We start from the raw sequence: 13,734 nt of genomic DNA, 5'->3' as shown, positions 1-13,734 counted from the left end.
GAGGGCAGAGGCTTGTGGAGCACGAAATAGCCCCGGGCTAGGCTTCCAGAGGTACCCGATCTCGCTCGTTGGAAGTTAGTTTTGGTACCGTTTCAAACACTCCAGTTCTAGCCTGGGTGTTGCCCGCGCTGCTCGCCAGAGTCCTTTCCCAAGAGAGCCAAGATAACACAGAGGGAAGGGTGAGAGGGAAGGAGATTTTGGTCCGATGAATGATCGGCGTTACCGAAACACCCGAGGGCCCTGGCACTGGGCTCTCTCCGTGGGCTTAGTTAGAGAGGGTCCGTGTTCTGAAAAAGCTGCGCTATAAATACAGAGCAGGAAAGAGAGGAGCAGATTAATGCTGTAGTTTGCTGACATGGTGTGCTTGGGGATGGCAGGAACAGAGGTCGGGTCTCCTGTGCCGCCTGCTGGCGCCCTGCCTCGTGAGCCATGCTGCTTTCACAGAATCACAGAATGTCAGGGGTTGGAAGGGACCTCGAAAGATCATCTAGTCCAATCCCCTTTCCAGAGCAGGATCACCTACAGTAGGTCACACAGGAAGGCATCCAGGCGGGTTTTGAATGTCTCCAGAGATGGAGACTCCACAACCTCTCTGGGCAGCCTGTTCCAGTGTCCTGTCACTCTCTTATGTTTACATGGAACCTCCTTTGCTCCAGCTTACACCCAGCCTTTGCTCCAGCCCCTTGTCCTACCACTGGGCATCACTGAGAAGAGCCTGGCTCCATCCTCATGGCATTCGCCCTTAACCTATTTATAAACATTAATGAGGTCACCCCTCAGTCTCCTCCAAGCTAAAGAGACCCAGCTCCCTCAGCCTTTCCTCATAAGGGAGATGCTCCACTCCCTTAATCATCTTGGTGGCTCTGTGCTGGACTCTCTCAAGCAGTTCCGTGTCCTTCCTGAACTGTGGGGCCCAGAACTGGACACAAGACTATTTGCCTGGGTTGGACTAACACGTACAAATTAAGATGCAAGGTCACTGTCTTGATTGTGTTTGTCCATGCAGGCTTTTTTTCTTTCTTCCCAAAGATTTGTTCTCCCTTCCGTAGCTTTGTCTCCTCTCTGCAATGTGTCACTCATTAAATTGAGATTAGGATTATTTGAATTTCACCTGCCAGTGTGTGACTCTCTGAAAGACGTATTTGTAAAAGCCATTTGAAAAATACACAGCGAGGGAAGCTAGAAATGGAAGGGACCCGTTAAATCATCCAGCACGATCGCGGCTGCGGCACACAAAGCATTTTTCTTCTCTTGATTTCAGAGCAGTTTACAGCACCGCTGCGAAACGTCTGCTGTTTTCCTTGAGCAGCTGTGCTAGACACCAAGGCATCTATTGCAATTTTGGGTTTTTTTTAAATGAAACCTGCTTTTTCTTCCTTGGACCACTTTGATTCATTGTTTTAATTAATCGATTGATGATCCATAATGACACATGAAAAGAACGATGTCGCCGACACGATGCCTGCTGCCGGTAGCCATGCGGAGTGGCTGCCCGGGGCAGCAGGCTGGCTCTCCTGCCAGCAGCCCAACCCCTGTCTTGAGGCATGAGGTTTGTCTTCCTGTAATTTATGGCGTATCAAGTGAAACTGTGGGTGGTGGTGGTATCACTGTCCCTATCTAACTCTTTCTGGAGCCTTGTCAAGTTTGTGGGCCGGATGATGATTATTCCCTTCAGATATGTACAACTATTACTGTAATGGGCTTTTACTGAGCAAAGCCATGCTGTCAGTCTTTTTCTTAGAAATTATTCTCTCCAGCCACTTGGCACAGAGAACAGTTTAAAAAGCTTTCAAATAACACGTCTGCTGTCTCTTAGTTCAGCAAGTCTAGCAATGTAATTGTTGAAATATCTCATTTGTGATTCCTAAAGACGTAGCTGGTCTTTGCCGTACCCGGTTCCTATGTTTTACCTTTATGCTCTGCAGCTTTGTTCGCTCCTAATTTATGCATCCTCCAGCACCAGATTTCCCACATAGAATTAGGTTGTGAATGTTACGGAACAAGAACTTTCTTGCATGTTTGTGTGACGGTGAGCACAGTAAGACTCACTTCCTGACACTCCTGTGCAGTACAAAAGAGCAATTCTTATATTTTGAGAATGGCTCCCTTGAGCTAGATCTTCTCTTTTTAGGTTCTCCCCTACGTCTGTTTCTGAAGCAAACTGTTGGTTTTGCTGCTATCACTGTGCTTGCAACCTGTTTTATGCGATTGTTATGAGACTCATCAACACGAGTTTAAAAGCAGATGGACATAAAATTGTGAAACTTGCCAAAAGGAACTCGATTTTTTTGTTGGCTTAACCAAGGCTGCAGAGAATGGAAACTTAAAAAATGACAGAGGAAAAAGTGGAAGTTAGCACCTTCTCCATCTGATCAGTCTAGATGACATAAAAGGCAGTTATAGATCTTTTATAAATCTAGTGAGATAACTAAATATATTACTGGGCCTGAATAACGAGGCAGTTTGAGGACAAAAATGGTAGCTTCCTACTGAGTCTCTTTCATGCTTGAAAGCGGTTGGCAGTAAGTGATACAAATTGTGTAGCAGCAGTAGATCTCCAATATCAGTATGTGCTGCGGTCAGAGTTACATTTTGTATAAAATACATGTTATTTCACTGTCACAGGACATGCACAGCAGCAGTTTACTGCAGTGCAAAGGTAAATTGTTGTGCCCTGTCTTCGTTGTTTGGCTCAGGAGCTGATATTTCAGGAGGGAAAATTTACTGTGCCATGAACTGTAGTTGTGTTTGTTCAGATCCATTGATACAGTATTCATAATTGTTAAGTAAATGGGAGAAAAATGTTGATTAATAGTGGAATTTTTTTTGCTTATTAGTGGGATGATTTCCTTCTTGTATTTTATGAAGCAAAGTCAACATAGCTGTAATTTTTGAAATTTCAGGTGTTCTTGGAATAAAGTACCTGCACTTCAGAGCTGAAGAAGGACATGAGGAGTAAAAGGACCTGGGATCTCACTGGCCAGAATGAAACAGATGTTGAAAGATTTTTCAAATCTATTGTTAGTAGTGCTCTGTGACTACGGTGAGTATTAGAGCTACCAAGGGAAAACACTGAGATGTGTATTCACACGGTGGTTTTGGATGGTGCTGTTTACAGGTGATCTGTTGAAATCGTACGCCACAGAAGCCACAGATGTGCACAGAATATAGCCTAGAACTTATGCAATATTTATGTGGAAAATGCAACTTGCATAAACTGCCCCTTTAAGATCAGAGTGGCAGGAACCTTTCCAGCTGTAAATGTGCTCAGAGGATAAATGAACAGATTTCCGTGGGCATCACTGAGGGACTGGCTGTGTTAGAAGCAGTAACTGGAATTCTGCTCTCTTGTAAGACTCATGTTTCAGAGTGAACATCATGGAAGACAGACCTACTTTAATAATACATATTTTAGATATCTGTGCCAGGATGGGCAGAACTGTGCCAAACATACCTGTTTCTCTCCATTAACTGTAAGAGGAGCCTATGGTTGTTGGCTGAGATGTAAGTATCTACAGCACAGGCACCCTTAGGCTCCAATGGACCTAAGTTGTCACTTAGAGAACTTTTGAGAACAACAGAGGTGTTATTTCCTCTGACCATATAATAAGCCAAAGGGTAGTATTCGTACTCATTCAGTTTTAGTCATGTAAGATTAGGCAGCTAGTCAGAGGCAGACAGTCTCATCTGAGCAGTCCGCACACAAATCAACACATACTGAAAGCAGCTCCAACCCGTCTGCGGTCTGAGATGTATGCAATGAAAAAGCATCTCCTTCTCACCATCAGCTGCCAAGGAAGGAGATTAGACATCTAAATTAAAGTTGGACAACCATAAGATGCCTACAAACTGAGGGACAATCCTATGCATGGTGTCTTATCTTTTCCAAGAGCATACTAAGTAGGAAGTATATTTGCAAAGGTATTAATTCTTTATTGCGCAGTGAATTACAAACTTTAAAAATGGAACTTGTAATTCCTCAATAATACGTAGGTTTTCAAAAATTACATTCCTAATTTAAAGGCAGGTGTTCTGACAGCTGTAGGACATTGTCAAACCGTGCTAAAGGATTAAGCCATGCACTGCTGAAATGTCTATAGCATGGAAAAAAAATGGAAAAAGGATTGCTTAGTCCCTGCTTATGGAATGAACTATGGTGTCAGGTCGTTCTCACACCAAACAGCTGAAGATGTCTTACAAAGGAGAGAAACAGACCAGAAATGTATGCAGTTTGCTCTCCTTGTATGAGTGAGAAAAATCTGATTATAGGTAATGACTGAATACCGAGTATGCTCAGCTACTCATGCCCCTGTGCTTGCTCTATCTTGGCTCTAAAACAAGGTGTCACTAGGAGGTGTAAAGAACCTGGAATTGCCATCTTTTTGATGATCTTAATTCCAAGTTGAAGTGGAGACACTTGTCTATGGCTTTTAGTACCATTTCTTCTTTTAATAAGACAAAGTTAACTAGCCAAGTTAGGAACACTGCACTGAGTGGGGAACACAGTGAAAGTAAGTATTAAATTTGCTTAACCCAAGTAGGGAGTTGAATGATTGCAATATCTACTGGTTCTTGGTGAGCCAGTCCTGTAGGCATTCACAACTAGTTGACTCAGAGGTAAAGCCTATTATTCCTGAACTTTTTAGAGTGTGGCGTGGTACATAATTACAAGATGCAGTTAAAGAGCTAAATCTCTGCTCCAAACTTTAAGTGCATTATATTTTGCCTTATTTCCAGTTAAAGGGTAGTCCATAATACAGAAAATTACTTCCAAACAGTTCTCTGTGTAGACATCCTTGAGTATCACACGTGTATATAGTTTTTAGATAACTATTTCATGCATATACTTTTCTGTTTCAGACCAAGACTATTTTTTAAATGATCCAGTGTGCTCTGGAAAATTACTGTAATGCTTAAAAAAGCCCTAACATACAACAAAACAGTATTCTCATTTCTTATCAGTTTTTCTGATGTGTTTGTTCTTCTTAGCTCTGTGCTGCTGCTGGTGGCTGACAAGCCAACAGCACAACCCAAGTTGGCTAAAACACGGTTAAGAACAAATAAATATCAGAACAGCACCCTCAAATAATTTTTCTTGCTCTTCAGTGAAAACAAGGATTTCCCTTTGATCTTTCTAAGCATGAGTTCTTGCAAAGACTCCTCTGGCAGGTTGCTGGCGCCACAGCCAGGCTCCATTCAATGGGAGACCATTGTAACGACAACCAAAAATATACAAATGCATTGAAAGCTGCCCCTGACTGGCTGTCCAAACAACTGAGACCAAGTTTTGGCATGTGACACAGTCATGCATACACAGTAGGCTGGAGGGCAGCTGAAGCAGCTTGTGGTGGAACCTGGCTACTTCTAATTGGTGCCTTTTGGAACATCATGAAAAACTGCTATGTGAGCTGCCCAGGAGCGCAAAGTTCTTGTGTTATTAACCAAAGATGGGGGAAAGGGTGCTGTGAACTGGGGTGCACCAGCCAGATCTCTGCAGTGCTGTAACAGCATCCCCCAGTAATCCTCATTGTCCTCATTTCCCAAATGATCTTGCATTAGGTTTGATGGGAGCTACATGTCAGTCCCAGTCCCACTGGCCTTTCTCCAGTCCTCCCACACACATACACAGTGGTGTTAATTCTTCTCATCTGAGCCATTCCAAATAAAAAAGAGTGCAAGAGAGTCAAGACAGTTATAAAAGAGGGTAAGGACAGTAGAGCAGTAGGTACAGACATCAGTGCTTTCCATTACTATCACTTCAATGTTTTTGCTGTAAGTTTAAAGCATGAGGTTGAAATTTTTTGGGCCGATTTCTTTTTCTCGTACGATGTTTCAGCTAAGTTGAGGCTAGACAGTTCCCTTGTAGAGAAATGCAACGTTTTGTCCATGTTCAAAGAAACAAAGCCCAGCAATTGGTAACCATTTCACCAGGAAATTCTAACACAGCTGTGGGAACTTCATGTTTGTTAGAGTGCTTATGGTGGCCTGGGACATGCTTTCTGCTGTCCTTACAAAGATTTGCCCAGACTTGGTCCAGATCTAAGTCCTTGCAGGTAAACTAGTGATGAAGTTCTCGGAAGGGTCCAAGCATGCCCCAACTCCCACTGGCTTTTCTTGCCGGCCCCATACAATACTGTGTGCGCTCCAGCCCAGGGCAGCAGTGTCCCCCCACGTCTGTAATACTGGGCACTAGAGCTGCTTGTCCTGTGCTCTCTGCTGTCATGATAGCAGTGAGCCAGAAAGTTGGGAACTTGCTGGAGTTAATTGCAGGCCCAAGTAACAGGAGAAGGTAGAAGAGCTCTAAGGCAAAGAGATGAGGGTGGGAGTTTGGAGATCTGTAGTAATGGTAGTAGAGTTAGGATAGTACCCATGAGATACTGACAGTAGGTGCCAGTAAGAGCAGAACTGAAAAATATGGGCAGGCACAGACAACGGTATCAAAACATGAAGAGCAAGGAGAATGTGTTGCTGGGCAATTCATAGAGAGCCATTTCTCACAGGCATTCAGGGGCTGTTTCCTGCTCTCTGAGTGTCTGAGTTGAGATCAGGTTTGCTAGGGTGCCATGTGCTCACCACAGCTGGGCTCAGTGGGGTCCTGCTTTGGATGTCTGAAGGACCATGATGTTTAAAATCAGGTGTGGGGTTTCTTAGGGCATCCACAGTTACTTGCCAGTTTTCACCTTTGTGCCTGTTCCTTGGTTCCTAACCTGCTAGACAAGAATAGTGTCACCCTTTCATCTTTTGGGGATATTGGAAGGATAAACTCAATAATATTTTTAATACACTAATACACTATGATAAGAGCACAATAGAAGAGTCCATGAGGGAAATAATAATTCTGTGTTATCAGGATGGATTTTGGATGGTGTGCAGGCAATAATACATGGGACCACCCATGGAAGAATGAGAACAAAAAGAACCCTCTGGTAACGAGCACAATCCCTCTGCCAAATGAAGCGGCATCTTGTGGAAATGCAAATGAAGGACTGAGTTATGGTACATCTGTGTAAGAGGATATGGGTGATTTATACGTGTGAGGCTGTGTGTGCCGCCTTCATTCAGACTTTACGGATGTGGTTGGAGCTGGTTATTTTACGGACGTGTTATAGCTGGTGGAGAGTAATAGGCTCTCCTAGTGCATCCTGCACCTCACCCTGATGTAAATTTCTATAGCTGGTCAGATGAATTTCTTCCTGAAGGTTTTCCCTGCTGACAAGAAAGTGAATCCAAGGTGACTAACTCAAATTGAAGGTTAGAGTGGTAGGCGTCTGATATTATGTGAGATGAGTCCTGCTACTCCTGACTGCTGCCTGCTTGCCTTGGCAGTTGCAGTGTTTTTCCAGCAAAGCTTTCTTTGAGGTAATCTTAAGACATGTGTAACAGATTTAACAAGTCAAAGTATTGTTAGTTGATACTACTTATGAAAGGATTGCTTTAACTGAAGTTCTACACTTCTGTAGCACCTTTCATCCAAGACTCAGAAGCCTTTTCCCAGACAATTAATTAAATAAAGATGTCTCACAGCACATTCTGTATCTGGAAGAGATGTATGCAGTTCCCATTTTTCAGATAACCTTTCTATGTCTGCAATTCTTAAGTTTCAAGCAACACAGAAAAGCTAGCTGAGCTGAGAACAGAAATGTGATCTTCCCAATGCATTGCTTTAGATATCATCTATCCCCACTAGTTACAGCATGTCTCAGGATAATTTGGCAACTTGCAAAAACATGGCCATGCAAGAAGTGCATTTAAAAAGACTGCGCCATTTATAATGAAATGATGTCATTTAGACATGTTCCACCACATCTGAGACAAGAAAAGTGCTGCAGTCACCATCACTGTTATTTTCAGCCCTTTCACTCAAGTGTCTCTGTGATGCAAATGAGCAAAATGAAAGATTCATAAGACAGAGCAAGAGAAGAGGCTTCAAAAAGCATCATGCAGACTTCCTATTTTATTTGAGGGACATTTTTCATGTTTCTGTATTAAGAAACTACTGTCCTTTTTTTTTTCTAAATTACAGCTAAAGTAAGTAGAACAACAGTTGGACACTATGAAGTGGACTTTAAGAATCTGTAAGTGAAAGAAGTTGAGAAGTTTGAGAATCTATTCTGATTATAAATAAAGTTTTCTGTGAATCTTTTTTTTTTTTTTTTAACCTTCCTGAACATGTTACTGCAGCAGGCTTTGAGTTGCTCCAAACCATGTCCCTGCACAAAGGAGAGGTGGTGAGCTTTAATTACTATAGCTAGGACCCTTTTTTTTTTGTGAACTGATTCATAGAAGTTTGAGAACCATTTCTTAAATATCCACTTTATAAATCCTTGTTTTCTTCCATAAGGTAGATGAACAATCAGTTTTTTCTCTGGTTCTTAATACTGTTGTGAAACTGTTTTCCTTTCAGTTCTCGGCGAAGTGGAGTATCTCCTTTTGGAGCGCCCAGGTCATGTAGCCTTCAGCAATGACACAGTGTCTGTGGAATACCAGTACTATAGTGGTGGTAACGCGACGGCGGAGCATCTGTCCATCCTATTGCTGGATGCCAGCACCAGTGAGATAATTGCAAGAAAACAGCTTCCAGCGAATCAGTCCCAAGGGAGGATAGAGTTCAAGTGTTTCCATTTCAAGAGTGCTGGGGACTTCTTGTTCAGAATGGTCTCTCCCAGTGATAACAGCAGTGCTGCCCAGTGGAGCGGAAGAAGCATGTCTACCCTCCATGTGGAATGGCCTATATTTCACATTGATTTGAACAGGAGTTCAGAGGTGCTTGGGAGCTCCCTTCAGGTTGGACTTTTTACAAATGAGCAGTTGTGTGCCATGAACGAGACAGTGGTTTCACTGGATGTGATATTCACCAGCACCCTTTATGAATTCGGAAGAGTAAGCTCTGATGAGACTCTGGGCATTAGAACTAGCAAAGGAATTCTGCTTTCTAGGTCGCAGTGGGTAGAGTTTGATTGCCCACCTGTTGGGCAGGAAGCATACATCACTGTGTTGCTGAAATCATTAGAAACACAGTCCATCATTGCCTCCATAGGACCCATAGATCTCCTCCACAAATTTGGATACAGACTAGTTGTGGCACCAGAAGCAACATGCAAAACTTCGGTTCAGGTCTTCATAGTCTCTCCACCTTGTACTTCTATCAGCGGAAAAATTGCCGTCTATAAAGAGGCTCTCAGGCATCCTCAAAGAACAACTTGGCTGTATGAAAACACCCTTCACCCAGGAGACAACAGGACAGAGTTTAACTGCACTTTGTTTGATGTGGGGAGGAACAAATACTGCTTTGACCTCTTTAATTTCTCAAACCGAAGCCATTTCCCAACAAGAGTTAAGGAGTGTATGATGATCCAAAGGAATATGGGTTTGTACCGATGTTTGTCCTCTTTCAGCCAAAATCAGCACTCTTCCCAGCCAACATGGGTAATGATAAACAGGTTTGATTGTGGTGTGCCCTACTGAATACCTACTTTTCTTGGGTTTCCTACACCAGACAAAACAGTTGTAATGTCATATGCAGATGGGAACAAGATGGAGTAGACCGTTAGGTAGAGGCGTACACAAGGACATTTGGTAACAAATGCCACTGTGGTAGCTTAAAGCTGTACTAAGTTAGAAAATGCCCCAACAAAAACCATTCTGAATGATGTATCTATCTAGTCTGGGTAAAACTGAAACTTGTCTCTCTCAGTGAGATAAGAAGCTATTGCAGTAGATCTGGCCCTTTGGAGACACTAGAGGTGGAATCAGTCTTACCTACATCTAAGTGTCTAAAAGCCAACGGTCCAACATTGTGTAGTTGTCTGATTTTTTAGTCAAGAGGGGCAGGCATCTCAAAAGGGTGTTTCATGGGTATAGAGGATACATGGGCTGAATCCTCACTTGGGTGTCTTTTTCTCTATCCCATTTGCTGTAGGAGTTTAGAGTCCTACCTGCTAGATACACAAATTTTGGTGAGATGAATCAGGATTTGGCCATAGTGAAAGACACTGTCGTGTTACTTGGACAGCTTGCAGGTTTTTCAAGCAGCCTTTCAAGACGTGTCTCTGCTGCTTAAAACAGACCAGGGTGCATTTTCTGACCCATGAGGCCACCTGGCAGATCATGGATCACGTTCCTACAGGTAAACTTTTCCTCCCAGAAGAGATTAGAATCATGCAAACGGACAGCTAGGAACAGTCTGTGGTCCATGTAGTCCTTTGGGCCATGACCAGGCATGGTCTGGGAGAGTGCTTGTGGGCAGAAGCCAAAACCATATCTAGGAGTATGAATGATCATGGTTAAGGAGTGATCACAGTTAGTGATCACAAGACAGAGCTTGAGCCCATTCCTCAGCCTTGTTTAAGGAATATCTATACATTCTATTTGTATCTGTACATCTTACACAGTTGTAGCTTCAGAGGTGACAGTCTGTGGTTTGGCAGAGTCTACAAATCACAGTAGCATGGCAGAGGAAGCAGATGAGCCGAATGTCCTTCTCATCCTTCATTTGTGGAAGGCAACCACAGCGAGGGATGTGCTGTATGTGCACAAGGGGATCGGGGTGGGTTTGATTGTGCTGCCTACACCCTGGAATGGAAAAGGAAATGTTCTCATTTGGAGCAGGCTTGTGTCCATACGAATGAATTAGTCTTTCCCATGTAAACACTTCAAAGAGTTTGGGTTGAAAGGTTTGAGATGTGCACCATTTTCTGCACCTCCCCACCCTGGTCTCCCTGAGAAGGAACTGCAGGAACTTGAGCCACTTCATGGGCAGGTCTCTGAGTGGGGTCGTCAGGAGACCAGGAGTGTAGGACATGCTCCATAGCACACAGTCCAGACACAGCCTACCTTAATTAGGTTCCTAGTGTCATGTGGTCTTGCTTTGTACTGTTTCATAAATTCTAAACCTGTTAGTTCTTTAATTAACACTCTGTACTAAAAATGACCTCCATTTTCACCGTATGCCAAACTTGGTACATAGTTCTTCTCTTCATCTTAACTTCCCATCTGCATTCTCTGTTGGCACTCACTCTCTTCCTTTGGCATAGGAAGGTCTTATCTAAAAATGAAAGCATGTTATTTTCTTAATGGAGATAATTCTCAAGGAAAAAGGAAGAGAGAATTCTCATTCTTTCTCTGTGCTGGGGTGGTATGTTACACTGATGCGATCTAGATAATTACCCTGGGAGATGAATACCTAGGATGTGACATAGGTATGTTTCTGTGCCCAGTATTTGACTGTTTGAATTGATGAGATCCACCTTAAGCAATGACTCCCTTCAATCTGCTTTGTTTCCTTGGGTTCCCTGAGAACACCATCCTAACAACTCCAGTCGAAAGAATCAGGCTATGCCTGTGTAGAACAGAGTTGAGTCAATAGCTGCCAAGTTAGAAGTGTCACATCTACAGAGCCGATGAAAGTGAAACCACACTGCATAGCCATAAATAAAATGTCAACCTGAAATTAATTAGACTGCAGCACATTTGACTTCGTGCCTGCATCTGCGAGACTTCAAAGCCTGCAGCATCTGAAAGGAGTGAGGTGTTTTGGGAGGGGTGCATCAGCCTGAAGCCAGGACAGGCAGAGTGAACCTGCGCTGGCCATCCCCCTCCTGGCTGTTTTGGAAAGCCCTCTCCTGGGCTCTGAAGTGTCCCTTGCCCTGCTGCAGGGCACTGCGTAGACCTGGATCCCTGAGAGCTGTTCAAAACGTGCAGCTGCTGCACAACAGGCGCCTCTCCACAAGTCACTTATTTTCTGCTTTGGACTTCCTGAGCTCACTCAGTTTAAAGCAAGGAGAGGTGGTAAATGCTCTAGTCTGGTCTCCTGTGCAGCATGGGCCATCACTTCTCATCCAGTTACCCCAGTGTTGAGTCCCACAACGAGTCTTTGCATTCGACTGCCGCTTAACCCTCCAGAGAGTTATCCAGTCTTTTGCTGAAGGCACCATGAAATAGAGATGCTTCTGGTCATTTCTTTCAATACTCTGCTCTGATTTATTTTTTTTTTTAAAGGGAAACTCTTATGTGTTTCATAACTAAAGCTCATCTGGCTTCATCCTCAAGTGACTGGCTCTTATTCTGCTGCTCTCTGCTAGAGGAGACAGCTGTTTCCTGTCCTCTGTCTTCCCCCCGCGAAGGCCTTTGCACATCCAGATCATCTCAGTCCTGCCAGATAATCTCAGTGTTCTTTTTAATAAACTGAAAAGATTAAGTCTTTAGTTGGAAGGTATTTTCTTCAGGATTTGATTAATTTTCTGGCTTTTTTTGGGCTCCATTTCCATTTTTTTAAACAGTCCTTTTATTTGATGACACGGTTGCCAGCTTGGGGTACTGTGTTCTGACGTCCTCCTTGCCAATGTCCTTTGAGCAGCTACCTAGTGCTCCTCTACTTTAATTTTCACTGATTGCATTAGCTAATTTTGCCTTAACTTTTACCCTGTACACTCCTCTTGAAGTGTTTTTGCGTATGACCTTTCAATATATAGTCTACCATCCTGCAGGTACAATTTGTATCCCTTCTTCCTCCATTTTACATTTTCCTGATTTACAATCTACTTTGCTTGAGTTATTCTGACTTAGCAGGTGACCTATGTTGTCCCATACAGGTGTACTATCTACTTATGTCATCACAAGAGTGACATATTTTCTCAGTAATAGTTTTATATTTATTTTTGTGTCAACTAGACAAGCATTGTACAGCACAGAGCCTTATACTAATCCATTTGGAATCTCTCCAAGTGCATTCCCACTCGGTGATGGTTTTCTGTTGACAATTGCGTATCAAATCTGTCACTCAGCCAGTTCTTACTTCATTTAGAATATGCTTTATTATTATGAAGCAGAGATATCGTCTTGAAAAGATCAAAGATCCGAAATCATTAAAATTATCTTCATCCAAACCACAGAGGATGAGATAACAGAAGATTATTTTTCCACACCCATTTTCCATAGATCACACATCAGTTATATTCCTGACCCTTAGTTGATCTTGCTCTTTACTCCTCATCCCAGCTAGGTTTAGTTCAGCCTGTGCAAGAGGAATCCGACTTGTGTCTGGAAGGAGAAGGCTCCACATGGCCCTGAGTGGGCCAGGACAGCAGCTCTTCCAGCCCAGGCCATCAGTTTTGGAATGGGAGTTGCAAAAAAGCTTGTGCTATCTTAAGACAGTGACTATATCTATTAAAGGTGGGGAATATGTCTATTAAATGTGAGCCAGCGCTTGTGCAGCTTTCTGTAGACTCCCGCTGGAGAACCTGTGAAAAAATAACAGCAAGATGTGAGTCACTTCATTCATCTCAGTGGGGCTGTAACTGTTTCACACAGGTGACTTAGAGAGAGTCATGCAGATAATTTTTTCGCTGTGTTTGACAGCAGTATTTGAATGTCTGAGGTAGGAAACTCTGTTGGGTCAGCTTACCCAGCGACAGACACACTGCAGGCTCATTATTTTCAATGCTTTATCCTGTACTTTGCTTTGCTTATCTGGGATTTAAGTGTCCCCAGCAGTGAGACTTAGGAGGATGTTCTGTGTCATAGCCTGTATCCCACTTGAAACATTTGGGTTGAGGCTGATAAAATTAGTCAGTAATGCTACAGCATAGAAATGGGCATATTTTCTTTGTATTTCTGGTGTTAATTAACTTTCTTTTACAGTTCTTAGTTACACTCTGGAGACCGGTTTCAACTTTCGTGTGACTCCGAGTGAAGTCTCTTGCGCTTGCCGACAGCAGAGATTAATTTTGTTCATCT

The 13,734-nt window shown here is 43.1% G+C and overlaps 1 protein-coding gene across 2 annotated transcripts in view; it reads left to right on the top strand.

Annotated features, from left to right (window-relative positions):
- Positions 1–2,901: 2,901 nt before the first annotated feature.
- THSD1 (thrombospondin type 1 domain containing 1) overlaps positions 2,902–13,734 on the top strand; it is a 21,279-nt gene continuing 10,446 nt past the window's right edge. For both annotated transcript variants that reach the window (XM_010170807.1, XM_010170806.1), the window contains exons 1-2: positions 2,902–3,043; positions 8,405–9,367. In XM_010170807.1, the coding sequence (XP_010169109.1) occupies positions 2,986–3,043; positions 8,405–9,367 (1,021 nt within the window). In that variant the 5' untranslated portion in view covers positions 2,902–2,985. The remainder of the gene's footprint in view (positions 3,044–8,404; positions 9,368–13,734) is intronic.

Source organism: Antrostomus carolinensis, unplaced genomic scaffold, assembly GCF_000700745.2.
Source record: "Antrostomus carolinensis isolate BGI_N321 unplaced genomic scaffold, ASM70074v2 scaffold14816, whole genome shotgun sequence".
NCBI lineage: Eukaryota > Metazoa > Chordata > Aves > Caprimulgiformes > Caprimulgidae > Antrostomus > Antrostomus carolinensis.
Note: the sequence above shows the minus strand (reverse complement) of the source record. Positions and strands in the feature narration are given on the sequence as shown.